The 20,201-nt window shown below is 38.9% G+C and overlaps 1 protein-coding gene across 1 annotated transcript in view; it reads left to right on the top strand.

Annotated features, from left to right (window-relative positions):
• Window positions 1-20,201, top strand: part of clec16a (C-type lectin domain containing 16A) — a 48,737-nt gene that overhangs the window by 1,854 nt on the left and 26,682 nt on the right. Inside the window, exons 4-10 of the mRNA XM_037688903.1 lie at window positions 2,054-2,202; window positions 3,605-3,710; window positions 9,133-9,256; window positions 9,570-9,744; window positions 12,276-12,326; window positions 12,987-13,103; window positions 18,173-18,470. Coding sequence (XP_037544831.1) covers window positions 2,054-2,202; window positions 3,605-3,710; window positions 9,133-9,256; window positions 9,570-9,744; window positions 12,276-12,326; window positions 12,987-13,103; window positions 18,173-18,470 — 1,020 coding nt within the window. The remainder of the gene's footprint in view (window positions 1-2,053; window positions 2,203-3,604; window positions 3,711-9,132; window positions 9,257-9,569; window positions 9,745-12,275; window positions 12,327-12,986; window positions 13,104-18,172; window positions 18,471-20,201) is intronic.

Consider the following 20,201-nt stretch of genomic DNA (forward strand, 5'->3'; position numbering starts at 1 on the left):
AATCATCTATAGTGTGTGTCTATAAAAAGGTCTGGATTTACAAACCGGATTCCAAAAAAGTTGGGACACTAAACAAATTGTGAATAAAAACTGAATGCAATGATGTGGAGGTGCCAACATCTAATATTTTATTCAGAATAGAACACAAATCACAGATCAAAAGTTTAAACTGAGAGAATGTATCATTTTAAGGGAAAAATCTGTTGTTTCCAAATTTCATGGCGTCAACAAATCCCAAAAAAAGTTGGGACAAGTCCATTTTTACCACTGTGTGGCGTCCCCCCTTCTTCTTACAACACTCAACAGACGTCTGGGGACAGAGGAGACCAGTTTCTCAAGTTTAGAAATAGGAATGCTCTCCCATTCATGACTAATACAGGCCTCTAACTGTTCAATCATCTTGGGCCTTCTTTGTCGCACCTTCCTCTATATGATGCGCCAAATGTTCTCTATAGGTGAAAGATCTGGACTGCAGACTGGCCATTTCAGTACCCGGATCCTTCTCCTATGTAGCCATGATGTTGTGATTGCTGCAGAATGTGGTCTGGCATTATCGTGTTGAAAAATGCAGGGTCTTCCCTGAAAGAGATGACGCCTAGATGGGAGCATATGTTGTTCTAGAACCTGAACATAGTTCTCTGCATTAATGGTGCCTTTCCAGACATGCAAGCTGCCCATGCCACAAGCGCTCATGCAACCCCATACCATCAGTGATGCAGGCTTCTGAACAGAGCGTTGATAACAACTTGGGCTATCCTTGTCCTCTCTGGTCCGGATGACATGGCATCCCAGTGTTCCATAAAGAACTTCAAATCGTGACTCATCTGACCACAGAACAGTCTTCCATTTTGCCACACTCCATTTTAAATGACCCCTGGCCCAGTGCAAACGTCTGAGCTTGTGGAGCTTGCTTAGAAATGGCTTCCTCTTTGCACTGTAGAGTTTCAGCTGGCAACGGCGGATGGCACAGTGGATTGTGTTCACTGACAATGCTTTCTGGAAGTATTCCTGAGCCCATTCTGTTATTTCCTTGACAGTGGCATTCCTGTTTGAGGTGCAGTGACGTTTAAGGGCCCGGAGATCACGAGCATCCAGTAGAGTTTTACGGCCTTGACCCTTACGCACAGCGATTGTTCCAGATTCTCTGAATCTTTTGATGATGTTATGCACGGTTGATGATGATAACTTAAAAGTCTTTGCTATTTTACACTGGGTAACACCATTCTGGTATTGCTGCACTATCTTTCTGTGCAACAATGATGGAATTGGTGATCCTCTTACCATCTTGACTTCTGAGAGACACTGACACTCTGAGAAGCTCTTTGTATACCCAATCATGTTGTCAATTGACCTAATTAGTGTTAATTGGTCTTCCAGCTGTTCATTATATGCTCAATTTCCTTTTTCTAGCCACTTATTGCTACTTGTCCCAACTTTTTTGGGATTTGTTGACACTGAAATTTTGAATCAACATATTTTTCCTTTAAAATGTTACATTTACTCAGATTAAACTTTTGATCTTTCATCTATGTTATATTACGAATAAAATATTGACATTTGCCATCTCCACATCATTGCATTCAGTTTTTATTCACAATTTGTTTAGGGTCCCAACTTTTTTGGAATTTGGTTTTGTAGATTGCCAATAGAATTTGAGTGTTTTGAGATTATCAGATCGAGCAGTGGATCCTAAAATATTCTTTGAAAGTCTCACTTCTTTGCAGACGTTAAGAATCTTTTCTTGACTCTGAGAAGCTTTTCACTGTCAGTTTTGCAAAAGCAGCATGCTTGAAAGAAAATGTAATATTTAAAACAAACTAACTAACAAAGTGTTTCTGCAAATGGCCATCTAAAAGCTGTAAGACGTGAACCCCACTGTTGATCTGATAACAGTGAAGCACAAATAAAATGTGCTGAAAAGAAGCTATCCACTTAGCCTAAACCCTCAACACCCGACATGGTTGGAAAAAATATGGCATATTTTGTGTCACTTAAGCTGCTTTGATCAAGCATCACTACTTTTGGTTGATTTAATCTTTTCATTTGTTTATAGATTATCTGTTGTCAAACAACCACGTCAACTCCATCATCGTGCACAAATTCGACTTCTCCGACGAAGAGATCATGGCTTACTACATTTCCTTCCTCAAGACCCTGTCACTCAAACTAAACAACCACACTGTACACTTTTTCTACAATGAGGTGAGGTCACTGAGAATGGATGCATGAGAGAAAATACAGAGGGACGCAATCGGTGCAATGATTTAGTGTCGAGATATATTTATGAGCCTTACCTGTCAGTCAGCAAGAAAGGATGGATGAAATTCAATATTAAGAACATTACAGTAAAATAAACGGTTTGAAGTTGCACAAAGCTGTTTGGTTATGGTAAACATTTTTACTGTTATTTAAATGTAAAACGTCTCTAGTTAATAATCCTTGCACTTTGTATTAGTCAACCTTATTACCGGTAGGTATTGTCCCTTTTCTGACTCGCTGCACATCCTGTTAAAGTTGTTTGAGTTGGTGATGCAACAAAGAATAATGCAACGAGCGTCTTTTTCTTTAACGCACCGTTTCAGTTATTGTTGTTAGATATAATTAAGACTAAATTTATAACTCTTCAGCTGCGTTCCAAAGGAGATACTCTTTTAATATTTAAATATTGGTTGTTTTTGTTTGTATATCTTGTAATTGGTGATGACCCTAAAAGATCCTGACCACCTCAGCAGTAATTGTTGTGACTCTTCAGCTCCATCTTTGTTTTGTGTGAACTGGGGAAAGTTACTGGTGTACTGACAATGGTAGCTGCGCTCCTGAAGCCAAAAACAGACTCATTTAGTAGATTTGAGAGTATTTTCCTGTATGAGGACCTGATTGTACACTGTACAATATTTACAGTATATACGTATTACAATAGTATATTTAAATTATTTTAACATAATTGTATGCACACAGTCATAGTGAAAGCTTGATGTGAAATGTATTCAGTTTTAATTTAACTGGCATCCAGTTGTTGCCAACTCTTTAAACGATTTACAGAATCCTGTAATAAACTTTTTTTTTTCCTCTTTGCTTAATTTAATGTATTAGAAAATCATTTACAGTAAAATTTGGTGTTAGTTATTTTTTATTGCCAGGTGGCACCATTGGCTTGGGTAATTTTTTCCTGTCCTGTAAACTTAAGTTACATTTTTAGAAATTAATTTCAAGCTCTTGGTTTGAGTTAATCCAGACCAGACATTAAATATAAGCTTATTTAGTTGATACTTTACAATTATAGAGGTTGTTTTACTTAGAAAACATAAATAGATTTATAGTTTGATGCTTCTAAATATCATTTTGCGTATTATTGTTTTACACTTAAACATATCCATAGCATTTATTTAAAATGTTGCTTTTTTTTAAGATGCTTTTAGAACATTTTTATAGCACAAGTTGGAATTTGAGTATTTCCATTTTACTTTTACTAGATGTTAAGAAAACACAATACTGTCCAACATTTCTGTCTAGCTGCTTCATTTCTCTCTCTGCCACCTGCGGTGTGAATTTAGCGATGCAGTGCCTTGCTCACCGGCTCCTCATCTCTGTCTCCCACACACAGCACACTAATGACTTTGCCCTGTACACTGAAGCCATTAAGTTTTTCAACCACCCAGAAAGCATGGTCCGCATCGCAGTCCGCACCATCACGCTCAACGTCTACAAAGGTGAGCGCACGTGCACACACAAACCTGCACACTTGCTCATAAACACGAGTTCAGGGGATGCTGGAACTGCTAACTGCCTCTTTTTGTGCTTCCTTCTGTTTTCTGCTCATTATTCTGCTGCATGACTAAAAGAAGTGTTGGATTTTTATTTTAGCCTTTGATGTCTGTTAGAAAAAAATCCTCAGTTAATCAATCAGGAGTCTAGGATTGAAGTTTTGACTAAATATATTAAAAGTTACTTGCAAGGAGGGAGATATGGCCTCTACATCCAAATGCACATCACCCTCCAAATCTACCACAGAGTATGTCCTTACAGCACAAGTCCCATTTCTCTGACATCGACACATAGAAACATTTATTTACTCAATCCAAGCTGAGACAGCTGAAGAGGATTTCCAGGTGACAGACGCTCTTATCACGTCTAGACGAAGACTACGCAACTGTTTAAATGGTCAAAAGGTGAAGGAAAGTAAACAGACACAATACTATGACTTGGTACATAGTTCAACATGGTAGACACTCTGACATCTTTGTCTATCAGTGTCATATTTATTTTATAATCTTATGTTTCCTGTAATTCTGGATCATTTTAGTCTTCTACAGGTTCATCAACCAGAACGTCTGGTTCTTGTATGTGCCGGATGCTGAACAGATGCACAAAATGAACTCTTAGTATCCAACTAATCCATCTTTACTACGCAGAATTATAATACAGTAGTCCCTCGTTTATCACAGGGGATCCGTACCCTGAAGCCCCGTGATAAGTGAAAAATCGCCAAGTAGGAATAGTAGTACAAATAGTAATAGTTCATTTTAGTTTATATACATGTGTGTGTGTGTGTGTGTGTGTATTATAGGGGTGGGCGATATGGCTCAAATATAATATTGTGATATTTCAGAGCATTCTGACGATAACAATATATTTCGTGATATAACAAAAAAAAAACGGAAATCATAGTTATTTGACAAAATTAACTTAACATGTTGCTTTGCAGTATTATATAAAATAAAATAAAAAACAAGGGTTAATTTTACTGAAATTACTTTATTTAGTAAAGTATTCAGTCTCCAAGTATAAAAATAAAAATTGAAATTGTTATTTAAATGGAAAAAGTCTGCACAAAATATAGATCAATAAATCTACCACAAAAACTAAAGTGCAGGTGAAGTTTCCCAAAATAACTAAATAAAATAAAATGAAAGTTTAAGATCAGTTGAGCATAAATGTAACAAACATCAAAAACATGTTGCCTTTAAATGAGCTATAACTTCCAGAACTTGTAAACGAGGTGATCAGCTGGCCCTGAAGCTTGTGGTGGTTCAGCTTCCTCTGTTCCTGCAGGAATGATTCATTTCTCTGATGCTCTGTCTCTGATCACCTGACTCTGTTCTTGGTCCATGGACTGTGGAACTCAAGAGACAGACATGCACGTGTTTGTACGGCAGTTTAGAGCGGAGGAGACGCAGCCTGCACCGGCAGCTCAGAGCAGGGTGCGGAGAGAGAGAAAAAAGACGAGTGTCAGCTTAGAGCGGGGGGAAGGGAGAGACAGTTGAGCTGTCTGTACCTGCAGTTTAGAGCTGGATGGAGAGACAGCTGAGCTGCGCGTTGTTTGTTTCTAGCTTTTTAGCTAGCTAGTGCGCAACTAATTAGCGTCACATCAGTACCGACAGGTGGAGGGGGGGTGCGCAATTCGTTTTGGTCATTTGACGCACTCGGTTCTGTTAAAGGGGCGGGGCGCCCCGATATAAAGGCGTTTTAAACACTTCCCACACTGCAATATTCTAAACAATGTTTCTAAACTCTAAAGCTCTAAAAGAGCACAGCATGTCATGATTTCAGCTCTCTGCCTCCTCTGCTCTCAGCCACCTGCAAGCACTCTTGGCCACACCCACTTCTATGCTCTGCATGGAGAACAGCTGATCAGCTGCAGCAGGAAGGTTAACCTACAGCTCTGGGCTGCACAGAGGTGCAGCAGGTGCTAAATAATTTAAAATAATTTATTTAAAATAAAAATTCCATGCCGATCGTGCGGCTCAGCCATCTGTGTGTCATGTCCAATCTTATTTTGAAAATCCGCAATAGAGCAAGTCCGTGATAAATGAACCGCGAAGTAGCGAGAGACTACTGTAAAAAGTAGAACATCATTATTATTGAGCATGCATCAGGATAGAACATCCTTTCTTGATCCATGAACGTCAAACTTTGCCTTTGTGTCACAAAGTGACGACAATACGAAAATAAGTATCTTTTAAGTAGAATAGGTAGTATGCTAAATAATTCTATAGTAACCATGCAGTTTACTGTTTAAAAGCACTATTCTAAATTTTACATAAAGAAAATGTATGCACAAACTTTCTAAAACAAAGTATAAATGGATGAGTTGTCAGTGAATGTATTCACATGAATATGTACGGTAATGCTGCTCAGCCTTAAGAAGGTGCATTTTCTGCAGGTCTATCAATTAATCAATTTTGTTTATGGAACCCATTACAAAACTAAAAGGTGATGCAAGTTAAAGCAGATCAGTACAAATATACAAGAATACTAAAATGCCAGAGTGCTGCTAAGTATTAACCGTGTGCCTGAATAAAAAGGTTTCAGGGTTGGATTTATAAAATCCCATAGAGCTCAAGACCTGAGGATGCTTGTTCCATCATTTGGGTGCAGCAACAGCTCCAGTCACCTCAGTGTTTGTATTTGGACCTTGGGACATACAGTACAGATGTTGATATACTCACAGCAAGCTACTAGATCAGCTAAATAAGCTGAGGCAAGACCGCTCCGAGCTTTAAAAGTAAACACTAAGAGCTTAAAATCAATTGTAAAGTGAACTGGAAACCAACAGAGAGGGAATAAAACAGGGCTGATGTGCTCATGACGAACCGGATTTAGAAAAGACTCATCAGAACATCTGATGTCCTGTGTGTTTATAGAAAAAGTGCACTTAAAACACAGCTTGGTGCCAGGATTTTGTAGTTCAGATATGTGTTACAGTCACGATTAGTTTTTATTTAACACAAACTTAAAGTAGCTCATCACTTGAGTCAGCTTTCATTTATGGATAAAAAAAAAAATAAAAAAATTTCCAGAGCTACAGTAGTCCCTCAATTATCACAAGGGTCACGTTCCAGACACCACGGCGATACGTGAAAAACTGTGAAGTAGGAACGCTATTTATTTGAGTATTTATATACATTTTAAGGCTTTATATAAACCCTTCCCACACTCTTGCAATGTTCTAAACTCTTAAACCTACATAGTTTTAACAACATATGTGTATGTACTGCACAGTACTGCAAAATTTGATATGGGTACTCACCAGCTCTGCAGACCAGCAGCTGCAGGCTTGGTTCCAGTTCGGCAGACCTACCCTGCAGCATGATGAAGCTCACCGCCCTCTGCGTGCAAGGCTGCCTAGGATGTAGTCCACCACCTTGGCCCAGGTCCAAACCAGCACCACAGCGACCAGAACCAGACTGAACCCCGCCATGGTCTGCATGTAGTGTTTGCTCCATCCACTGCTGCAATTTCAGCAAAAAGCAGCGGCCAGAAGCACTGTTGGCTTCTGGGCCGTGTAGTTCTTCTGACATGTGTTACGGTGTAGACTTATTGAAAGAAAACTACAAAACCGTCCAGTCCCCTTAACTTTTTATCTCGTACCGTCCCAATCACGTGAGTAATATAGTTGACAATTTGTCGTGTACAATCGTACGTTGAAAACCCGCGAAAGAGCGAGTCCACGAATGTCGAACCGCGAAGTATCGAGGGACTACTGTACTCCATTTTCAGATGATTTTTAACCGTCTCAAATATTTTTCTTTTGTTGTATATTTTACTAGAACAAGTGTTTGCAATGTATTCTGTTTCATTAAATGTTGTCGGCTCATCGTCCATGACAGTCCATTTCTGAAACTTTATCTTAGACTTCTTTTCTAAACGGCTAAACTAAATACGATGCAACACTTTTGTTTGGGGGACTGTGTTGCTTTCCTGGCCGTAAGCTATGATATTACAAAAAGTTTGTCAAACAAGCGAAAGTAAGTTCATTACGGTGTTTCTGGCTGATTTATTTGTTGTGATCCTCTTCACTGCCTCAGAACTGTCATACCGCCATGCTGAGCATCAGTATCACAAGTGGCCATCTTAGACGCTGCATCAGTGATTGCTTTAAAATGTTAAAAGCTTTTAATACTTACCTTACCCGTAGTAGTTTTTTTATTTTTTGGTTTTACCATAATGCTGAAATTGAGTGCGTCCATTGCAGTGAAGGCTCCGGTTGCTTCATAATGTTGAACTTTGCATCTGATCGATGCTTCCTCCTGATTTCTTGTTCCTGCGCTGCAACATATGACAGCCTGGAAAACGGTTTCAGCACCGAGGCTCGATTCATGCACATGTTCAAGACAAATACCTGCAGCTCTGAAACTCCTTTTCCAAGTGTGCCATCGTTTGCAGTTTTTTTTGTCAAGATGCCTGCGTGATCCGTCCCAGCCTCCAGTCCTCCACCCTTTACTCACATTAATCCTGTGTCTGCCCCCCCCACCCCTCTCCAACCACTCCTCCTCCTCCTCTTCTTCTTGTCTCTCCTCCTACGCGCCTCATCTGCCAAACTGCAGTTTCATGTAAGTTTCATGTCTTCATTCAGTCCTTCTCGCAGGGCTGGGTATCTGAACAACGTGTTGCTTTTATGTTCATACACTAAAATCATACAAAGAGTGCACGTCGAAAAGCGGCGCTCACTGAATTCGGTTGAATCGGCTGAAATTTAAAGACATCTTGGGCCCTTGCTTGTTGCTACCCAGCCCTGCTTCTTATTAACGGTGCACTCGTAAATATCTGGTTATGTGCATTCTTGTTATCACTCACATGCATGCAAAGAAAACCTGCATGCCACTGCATTTATTGTCTTCACCTAGTAGAGCTTCTGGTGGTAAGCTTGCTTTAGTTTTTATTATTTAGTCCGTGTGGCAGCGCTCTGTGAGTTGGATCTGTCTGTTCACTGCCGCACCCTGCTGAGCCTGTAGACGCCACACAACGCTGACACTGTTTAGTGACGGCTTCAAGAGTTTCTCAGACACCAAGAATGGACTGCAGAGGTCTGACAAGCTCCCCGCCTTCTCTCAAATGTTTGTTTTTATCTATTATTTTATAGCATTAAAAAAACAATCATCTGAAAATCTGTTTGGGGAAAAAAAAATATAGTTATATTGATTATTTTTTAATTCATGATTGGACAGGTTATTGTTTTTTAAAGCGACTTATTTTGTTGACTTCATTTAAAATCTTTTTGTTGTTGTTGTCACATTTGGGATTTTTCTGGGTTTGCATAGTGCGTGTACAGATGAGTGCACGTGCGTGAGAGACTGTTTTTCTGTAAATATCTTTGGGCAACATCTCTCGACCCCTTTGTCTTTCTTACAGTAGACAACCAGCACATGCTGCACTATATTCGAGATAAAACGGCCGTCCCGTATTTCAGCAACTTGGTCTGGTTTATCGGCAGCCATGTCATCGAACTGGACAAGTGTGTGCAGACGGACGAAGAGTAAGTCCTCTGGTTGCTTCTCACTGCAGCCTCTAGGGGGCAGGCTTGTCTTATGTTCATAAACTTCATCCTGCTGAGAAATAAGCAATTTGCATAGTGTTAACTAGATTTATTTATCTTCATGGCTCACTGCAGAAAAGCATTTGTGTCTATCTGTTGGCAAAATGTCTCATAAACTACTGGATGGATTTTAATGAGACATTCAGAAAAGAAATTCTGAATGTTTCGCAGTACTTTAAGGAATACTAGGCTTTGTACTCCTAAATGTAAATGTGTGATAAATGTAACAGTGTTTGTCTCTGCTGTGTTTCAGGCATAAGAACAGGGGAAAGTTGAGTGACCTGGTAGCAGAGCACCTCGATCACCTCCACTACCTGAATGACATCCTCATCATCAACTGTGAATTCCTGAACGACGTCTTAACGGATCACCTCCTCAATCGTCTCTTCCTGCCTCTCTACGTCTACTCTCTGGTCAGTCCTGACATGGTATGTTGAAACACTCGTAAACAACTTGGTGTAGACCGATTATTAACAGGTTCAATCAAAGTGGGCTTGTCTTGTTATTTTACATTAATTTCCACACGTACTGATTTTTTTATTTAAACTAACAGGTAAATGACATGTTAAACTATTTATCAGTGTATTGATTTGTCGTGTGTATCTTCTGTTCCCTCACATTACACATTTTACCAAAGGAGCTAGTTATGCAACAGAGTGTTTTTTTAAATGACACCAAACTGACTTGTTGAATTTTAACTGTTTTTGTCCGGTCTTGGGTAATTACAGTACGTTACACAGCTCAGGGATTTGAAACTTCCTCATCATGACAGAAGTCTCAGAATGAAACATTGATTTTCATCCGAGTTGCTTAATTTTAGATCTTTACAGGATCTCAAATCTAGAACGACGTGTTCCTGTTGTGTTCATGTGCAGAAGTTCAGGTCTGACCGCTGAGCTTGTTATTCAGCTTCAGTAAAACGTTCTGCCAGAGTTACTGAACAGAAGCTGCAAAACCAAAGTGACTGTGAACAATCCATACATTTAAACATCCATCATTCTTTACACATTCATCCATCCATCCATCTATCCATTTTTACCCATCCATTAATCAATCATTACCCATTCATCCATCCATCCAGCCATCTTTACCCAGCCATCCATCCATCTGTCTTCATCCATCCATCCATCCATCCATCCATCTTTACCCATCCATCCATCCATCCATCCATCCAGCCATCTTTACCCAGCCATCCATCCATCTGTCTTTATCCATCCATCCATCCATCCATCTTTACCCATCCATCTATCCATCCATCCATCCATCCATCCATCTTTACCCATTCATTATCCATCTTTACCCATCCATCCATCCATCCATCCATCCATCCATCCATCCATCCATCCATCTTTACCCAGCCATCAGGGGTGTAAATCACCAGCTTTACCACGATACAATATTATATTAATTTGTTTGTTTGACGATACGATTTTTCTCTATCACAAAGTAAATGGTAAATGGTCTGTACTTACATAGTGCCTTTCTATCTTATTTCAAGATACTCAAAGCACTTTACACTACAATCTGTGTCCTCATTTACTCATTCATACAGCTCTCTACTAGATCTATACAAAGCTAATTGAACAAATTATTCTAAAGAGACTAATCAGAGCTTCATCACATTCATACACTGATGGGACACACATCAGAGGCTATGAGGGGTTCAGTGTCTTACCCAGGGACACTTTGGCATGTGACTGCTGTTGGATTCGAACCCCCAACTCTTACATTGGAGGACAACTGCTCTAACCACTCAGCCGCCCAGTCTGTCACGATATGATTTCATTTATTTTCCATTCACAATTCTGCGATCGATATATTGTGATATCAAATGCCCATCTCATTTACATATAAATAAATTTACAAAAAACAATTCAAATATGATTTAACCATTTTATTTATGTTATTACAGGCACCAGGCATTTAAATAAAAAAACATTTTTTCTTAAGTAATGAAAAAATAAAAATAAATGACCTGTTCAGTATAGTCTCACATTTCTCATGTTTAAGTGCATTTTTTTTAACCCAGTTATCTTACAAGTGCCCTGATTACCTTTCAATTATAAAGAAACAAAAATAGCCATGTTATGTAAGCTCAATATCTATCAATGCCGTGTTTCTTCTTCAGGTGAACAGACAAATTTGTTGTTTCCCGAGTATTTTAACTCACACTGGCACCTGTTGCATACGGCATGAGTTTTGTCTGTTGAGCCGTCCTTCTGTTGAAATCAAAAATATTTCCACAGTGTTGATTTAAATCCAGCAGGAGAGTGAATTTCATTACATGTGTTTTCTGCCTCGTCTGCCATGTTGCTGAGGCGGCCGCAGAAAATGGTGACGCAGATGTGCCTTGGGAATTTCAAAATAAAAGCATATTTTAAAGATGACCATATGAATCAATGTTTTAGTTTTGCCACAATATATTTGAATCATTAATCATTGAATCGATATGTTGATTTAAATCGATGGATGGATGGTAGAGGTGTAACAATACATCATCTTTACCCATCCATCCATCCATTATCTTTTACCCACTTCTTCCTTTTCGAGTCACTCACACATCTAGTGACATTGTGACCATGAACAATAAATATTTTTAAAGAAGCATCCATTCATCTCTCCATTTGTTTTTCACCACCTATTTGTGGTTAGAACCTGGGGGGTAACAGGTCAAGGAGTGAGTTGATCTTGAGGACTTCCCAGGCCAGAGAGCATGTCTATAATCATTTCAGCTGGTTCTGGGTTTTCCACTTCTGAACAATACTACTCCCTGAGAAACTCACCCCAAAACAGGAGGAAGCATTCAACCTCTTTCTGGTCAAGAACCTCGCCTGATCTGAGAATTTTTTTTCATTTAGTCGTTAGATATTCCTACTGAACCCACTAAAATCGTTTTCACATAGTTTTTCCTCTTAATTTTTTTAATCTTATTTATATATTTTTGTTTGTTGTTTCTTAGTCTGATGAGCGGAGGATCAGCCCTCAGGTTTCCCTCTATCTGCTGTCTCAAGTAAGCAACACACACATTAGATGCTACCATCAGCAGTCATGAGAGTACTGCTATATTTGTGTTGCATTTTATTAGTATGGTTTTTTCCTTCTTGTAATTTAGGTTATTATCTCTTGTGTGTGACGGTTTATTGATGTGTATTTCACTTTTAGTATTGATCAACTCTACAAAATATAATGTTACTACTAAACTTGCAGGCTCTGTTTTCATTATTTATTTATTTTTATTCCATTATTTATTTGGGCAATTCACTTAAAAATTCCTTCCATAACATGCCTGAAGGTGTGACTGAAGGAGTCAGGTGTACAGTTTGGTGCATGTGAGAACAGATTGTTTTTAGCACCATCTGTTTTATGGAGTTTGTCGCTTTTCAGAAATGTATTTCGTCTACTTGCTTTTAACCAGACAACATAATCTACAGTACATATGAACTTAACATAAACATTTTTAACTTGGCAAAGTTTTTTTTGGCTAATATGTGGTTCAAAATAATTTAGAACTGAGAGGATGTTGTTTACATTAGCTCACATATTACTCAACTGTAGTTTTAAAGTGCATTAGCATTTAGGTCTGTGAACAACATCTGTTCTGGGTCTTATTTTCTGTCTGTGGACTGTTCGAGAGGAACAATGTCCTGAATTTTGTGTTTGCTTTTTCCAGGTGTTTCTAATCATCCACTATCAGCCTCTGGTCCACGCCCTCGCAGATGTTATTCTCAACGGAGACCTTTCAGTCTTCAGCTCCCAGTCAGACATGCAAAGCTCACACAAAAACACGGTATATATACATGCACAACGCACGCACTACATGCACCCTGAAAAGTCCCCACTTTATATTTAGATACCGTCTTTAAAAACACTATAGTATGTAGGCCTGTCGCAATAAACAATAAATCAATTAATCAATTAATCGCTTGATCAAGCTCATTTTCATTTATCAGCTTTATCGTTTCTTCGTGTCTCTCTCTTTCTACTGAAGACACTGGATGACAACAGGCTCAACTCCGGTGCTCTTCACTGACCCGTCCCTTTCTCTTTTCTCTTTAAAATCCATTTTAACCGTCCAAAATTGCGTTTTTGGATCGTTAAAAGCAGCTAAGCTGAGAAGCTAAGCTACGAGCGAAGCTAACAGGCCGACCTCGGGGAAAAAACCTCCGTCTTGTCAAAGCGCCAAAATGTGTGCCTTCGTGTAAAAAGTTTTTCTCTGTAAAAAGAAGCTGAGAACTTGTTTACTGATTTTTTTTTATTAAAAGCTTTGTGTGAAAAATGCTAAAGAGCTCAAACCACACCGAGCGTCTGTCATTTTGAGAACCCAAGAGAGACAGCCCATGTCACATCAAGGGGCCTCTCTTCCATTTTTCTTAGAGACGCACTGCTCGCTCCCTCACTATCCATCCTTTGGTTAAAACAGTCTTATACTGCCATCCGGTGGTTGAAAAAAGGTACTACACACAAAACAAATTAAACATTTCTTTTGAAATTTGACAATAATTACTAATTATTGTCAAATTTCAAACAATATTATCGTTTATCGCAATAATTTCTGAGACAGTCGCACAGCAAAATCTGTTATCGTGACAGGCCAGTAGTATGCAAATGAGGCACATGGTAGTGTTTTACACAGCCATAAACATTTGACTCGCACATTTCCTCAGTGGTGTTGCTGTGACATAAGGTGACACTAAAAGTGAAGCAAACACACTTGGAGTGCGTTTCTCGATCAAGAAAGTGTCTACCCACGGGTGCAACCACATGGACATTTATAAACACACACAGTTCCAGAAGTGTGTGTAGGTGGTTATGAGATGGTTGGGCTGTTGGTTTTCTCCATCTTTCACCCACATCAAGGGAAAAAAAAGCTAATTATTTAACATTTCTCTTCATATTTAAACATGTTTCTTTGTGTACAGAACTGCTCCTTTTGCTTAAAAAAAGTCTTTAGATGAATTTTATTTTTTATTTGTTTCTTACGTAACGTCACCTTTCATCTTTGTATCTTCTCTACACTCTCCCCATCTGTCCCCCGTCTTTCCCCGTCTCCTTCCCCTTCCTGTTATTTTAAATTCTCCCTCCCTTTTTGTCTCTTCGTGATTCAGTTTCCGTCTCTGCCGCTCCCTTTACTAAATTTCTGACCATCTGTTTGCAGGTGGGTGTGCTGAGGTAGTGAGCGTTTCTGAGAACGTTTGTGGTTCTTCTTCGTGCTGTGTGTGTGTGTGCGTGTGTGTTGTAAGAAGCTTCCCACCATTTCAGTGAATGTGACTTGAGGCGTGATGTTTTAGTGTCTCTGGTATACCACAGCAGCAGTCGGCCATACCTCCAAACATGTTTCTACGATTTGTGGAAGATGAAAGATTTGAGGTTTCAAAACTGCTAATTCTACTGAAATGGTTTTAAAATATTTTTTAAAGATAATATTAGGGATAATTTAGCATGTGGACTCAGTCAAGTGTACTTTTTGTTAGTTTCTGAGATATCTCGCACAGAATATCAAGTGGTCTGTTTTTTTATTTATTTTTTAATTACATAAACAGAGCAACGTTAAATAGTTTTTATATAATTCCATTCATCCAGCAACACCTCTGCTATGGGAAATATATAATTTTTGAGGATTACCCTTTGACATTTTGTAATAAGTTCTCTAGAAAGTGTTTGTAATTTTGTTAATTTAGTTAGCATTTCAGGTTTGAATGCTCATCATCTCGGCCACATCAGATGAACAGGTTGTTTGATTTCTTGTAGATGAAAATGAGGCAGATCAAGAACAAGCTGTGTTTTTTCGCAGGTGGTAAAATGGCACTTTGTTTGTTTATGATGTGGCAGGAAATTAGGTCACCTGGTGGAACACTGACAGGGCTGGCTCACCTAACCCAGATCTCTTTCCTGGAAGATGTTTTTTTTTTTGCTTTTTGCTTTTTGTAGCTGTGTTTTCTTGCAAATGCACCAGTTAAGAACATAATGGCGGTATTTGCATATCCCAAAAAACAAGCAGCTGTTTTAGAGTGCATTTAACTGTAAAGGTAATTTTTCTTTACTTACTGTGGGTGGCCTAATGGAACGTGCTGCTTAGTGTTTGCACGTGTCAAACTCAAGGCTCGGGGGCCAAATGTGGCCCTCGTTGACATCTGATCTGGCCCCCAAGATGATATTTTAAATGTAAAATACGTTTATCACTTGAATTTTTTCAGTAATCTTTGAATATGATGTCGAAACTGAAGCAGGGAACGTCAAATGAGGCCAATCAAACTCTTGTTGAGGAACCTGCAACCAAGAAAAGATGTTTGGTATCTAACTTGAGTTAATGTAGTTTCTGAAATTGGCCCTGAGTTTGAAAAACGTTTTAATTTCAGCCTCCTTTTGTAAGTGAGTTTGATGCCCCTGCTAGAGTGTGCTCCCTGACCTCCATTAATTTCTCAGCAGCGGCTGAGACTGAGCGGTTTACCAGAACATTGTCAGCTAGCAGGTGCGTCGCACTCAGACATACTAGTTTGTGGTTTGTGTCTGAGCGCTGTGTTTTTAGCAGCAGCAACGGTTCGATCCAGCTCAGGCACATCCACCTAACACATAAAAACACATGAGCTGTTTTTTAGGAGCTAATGTTTTCAGCTTTAATTATTTTCAGGGTAAAAGCCATAAAATAGGCCTTACATGATCTAAATACCATTTGATTGTCTTGTTATGCACAGGCAAATAATTGCTCCGTGAAATCATCGGGGGGAATTAAAATTAAGTTGCTTTTATTATAATTTCTATGAGACCACTTTATCTTTTACGAGAACACAGAAGTGAAAGAAGAACACAAGACATGGGGGGTGGAGATGAAAGCAAGCAAGAAAACACGGTTATTTTCAAAAGCACTCTTAAATAACCTCACTTTTGCTTTCAATTGATGTGGGGAGGGGTTGCTGAGAAACCCGTCACTGAGGTTCTGGACAGAGATGTTGGTAGAACTTCAGTTTCAGAACCTGCGCATGAGTTTGATTTGTGTTCATACAGTCTGTTCCCCTCTGGTCATGTGCGTTTTTGTTTCGTAGTTTGTGTTAGCGCAAGAATCTGAATGGAATCAGGCCACTTAGTTTCAGTGTTCGTCTCAGTCTGTTGTAAGAAAGTGGAACAATTTTCAAGAAACACAACCACTTGGGTCCAAATAATACTGAACCTGTATGGCTTTTATATTTAAAAGTAGGAACAAACTTTAGTTTTGCACAACTAATAATACCATTATTGTTTATTAATATGTTCTTTTTACGAGAAGTCTGTTTTCTTCATAAAGATGCCAGTTTTAACTCAATTTAAATGCCTAATTTTATCCAAACAGCTAGTGAAAGTTTAAATTTGATCCAAAATAACAAAGTTTCTGAGAACTTGTAGCCATCAAACGAGGCTGGTTCGTTAATTATGCTGCTCCAATTTGTGGACAAAAATATAACCTGAGCTATTATTTATTCACATCTTTTAAAACAGATTTGAGTAAGTAATAAAGTCAAGTGTGAAGTAACATTTGCATAAGTCTGACATCTTTAGTTTTAGCTGATGTTGGGTTTAACAGAAAATGCAATGGTTCCCAATTGTGGTCCTTGAGGAACACCATCCTGTGTGTTTTAGTTGTTTAGTTCTACAAGCTTTGACACATCTGATTTAAATGAACATGTGATTAACAGGCTTCTGCAGATCATGAAGAAGTAATAAATTCACTGAATCAGCTGTGTTGGAGCGAGACGACAACTAAAACATGCAGGACGGTGTTCCTCAAGGCCCTGGGTTGGGAACCACTGAGATAATGTATGCAGGTGGCCTTTCAGATTACAGTAGCCTGTATGTACTCACTTCATCCTAGATATTTGTGGTTCACACTCTGCTTGTTTTAGCTCATTAAAGTCAAAAATTTAATCAACCTCAATTAAACTGAATTCCTTCCTCAGTCCAGTAAGCTCTAATGTTTGCTGTGAAAACAACTGGAGGGAAACCAGTACATAATCAACAGGAAGTTCTGTAATCTGCTTCTTGTAAATCTCCATCTTGTTTGAGGTGAAGTGAACTCGACTGTTTTACAGTTTTGCAGGTTTATAGTTCAGATTATGGTCACACCTGGTAGAGTTAAAATTAAAGTAACTCAGTGTCATCATGTGTTTACATGTTCTAACCTTAACTTCTGCATCTTTAGACAGATGTTCTGTCACACCAACCTTGTTATAGATCATCTTTTTTTTTTGGTTTTGTTCCTTTCTTAGTAATTTTATCATTTTAATCTGAATGGTCATTAGTTTATTAGAATTTGCAGAATAGTTACCGTCACAACTACTCAGTCTTACTGTAAGTCGCAGTGTTGTCACCACTGCTCAGCATCTAATCATTTACCAGCTGCTTCCTGGAGAGGGCTGTGTGTGTGTGTGTGTGTGTGTGGGGTGGGGGGGTGGGGGGGGTGTTAGTAGCTGGATTTACAGAAATGGTCAACCTACCAAAGATAATTCATGTAATATTTCATCAGCTGTGGAAGACAGGAAGTGGTTTATGTTTTAACAGACTTTGATCAGTATAGATAGTGAGAGAAGCATTTATAACTGTTTAGTATGTAGAGGGCTTAGTTGTAATTTTTTTTGTCCTGATATGTTTTTTACATTTGTTCATATAAGGTTTGGTTAAATTATTGTCTCGAAACAGAAAAATTAGTCACTTCTAGGAAAAGAAACCCTTACAGAATATAATCTGACCGTTCTTTTTGTCTCACTTGGCTTCAAACTAATGTCTGGTTTGCGTATTCATCACATATTGTGATTTTGGAGTTTTTTAAGTCACTACCATAAAGGTGAAAAACAAATTAGCATTAAATTCTTCCTCTCTCTCCAGCAGGTCAGTGCAGGAGCAGTCCGTCGGTTCATCAAACCTCTGGAGTCTCTGGAGCAATCCCTGGAGTTATCCCGACATCGAGGCCGCAAGAGAACGCAGAAAAGGCCAAACTATAAAAACCTGGGAGAGGAGGACGACGAAAGAGCGGGGGAAGGTGGCAGCAGTGTTGGAGGGGATCTGGAAGAGGGCTGGGCTGACGACAGTGTCAGAGGAGGAGAGAAGGGAAAAGGTACAGAGGGAATAGGAGGAGGAGGAAGTGGGAGTTCTAAGGGCAGCAGAGCGAGTGGGGAGATGGCGGAAGGTGAGTGTCTCGTTAGACGCAGCAGTACAGGACTTTGTTTGAGTGTTGTTTACACCCATCCGTTAGATTTGTGATTTCTCATAAACATTGTTTTCCCAGCAACCGCTGCAGCAGCACTCATTTAACACCTAGAGATGCACCGATCAGTCGGTTGGTTATCAGAACAAGACAATATTTGGCGTGAACGATGACAAACTGACCTGGCACTTAAAAATCAGTTGTTGTTGTTTATTCATTTGTTTGTTTTGTTTGTAAACATATCATAAATAATTGCTAACTCACACTAGCAATCTTTCATGTAGACATCTTTACTAAGACGAGACACAAAGTTAGCTGTAACATCTGCCAGGTGTTTAAACATTGAAGTCAGGGGCAGTGGATGAGGTGTACAAAGCTACTAATATAAAATAAGGACTTTCTGTGGAGGTTTGTCCACAGCTCTTTTAACTGCACAGTAACAAATGAGTTTATATTTACCATTTGGGTACCAGCTATCACTTTACCAGGTGATCTCTTTGGGTCAACCTTTTTGCGGGACACCTAAGGGCTGTTTGTGATTTGGAGCCCAGGTTGTCAGGAAGAGCATCAGACGTAAAACAATTGCCCACATCTTTAATTCGAGTTCGCTCGCTGTGGCAACTCCTGCAGAAGGGAGCAGAAAAACATTACTGTGTGACATTATCATTTATAAATAAAGAATAGTCATGTAATGGTAGTTGTAATGATTTTCAAACTATAATTAGGTGTGTATTTAAGGAAGGCCTAACAGTAAGTTAGTTAAAAAATATATGTTAAACATAGCTGCACTTTATTTTATATTGAAACTAGACAAAAACAGGTTGTTTTGGGATGTGTTGCAATTTTATGTGTTCAGGCATAAAATCAGCAAAGAATATTAAGAAACTACAGTCTCGTTTAAAGAAGATATACTGCACTTATTTTTTGTTAGTTTTTATTTGTAAAATTACCCTCGTCCATTAACCTGGTGAATATTCTTTGCCTATTTTATAAATGAAGCCACATAACAGAACCAAAGGAGATGGGGAGAGTAGCTCAGCAGGATGTGGAACAGTACTCGTCGTATGTGTCAAACTTCTCCCAGCCTGAATCCTGTGGTTGGCCAGTTACGACTACTGTCATTAGTACATCACACTGTCGGGCAGCTCACACGTTAGTAAAATAACCTCTGAGACTTTGGAACTACTTTGCTTGGTGTTTCAGTGTGTCAATTTATTTATATAGCACATTAAAACAACAAAAGTTGACCAAAGTGCTTTACAATTTAGTCAAATTAAAATGAAAACAATAAGAACAAGGATATACATCTTGTGTCACTAAAGAAACACAAGACAGTTAACAATAAAATACAACACACAGCAACAAGAAAAGTCTGCTCTAATTGAACATTTTTTAGTCAGGTCATCTGGACAGTTTCTTTTTTTTTTGTGCTGAAACATTAACGTTTTAGCACAAAAAAAGAAACCGTCCAGATGACCTGACTGAAAAATGTTGGATTGTATACCTGGATTATTGAGCATGGACTTTGCTGCTTTGAACCAGTTTGACATGACTGTCGACAAGGAAGAGGGCCAGCAATGGGGGAGGGGGTGTGACAAAGAGACCATTTTAGCACCAACATAACTGGTTTGTTCCACTTTGGAGTAAGCTGTTGGGGGATGAATCAGATTTGTGTTGTGTGTTTCCTTAACAGATGAAGCCTTCTGGATGGAA

Source organism: Nematolebias whitei, chromosome 15 (assembly GCF_014905685.2).
Source record: "Nematolebias whitei isolate Nwh7 chromosome 15, NemWhi1, whole genome shotgun sequence".
NCBI classification, from domain to species: Eukaryota; Metazoa; Chordata; class Actinopteri; order Cyprinodontiformes; family Rivulidae; genus Nematolebias; species Nematolebias whitei.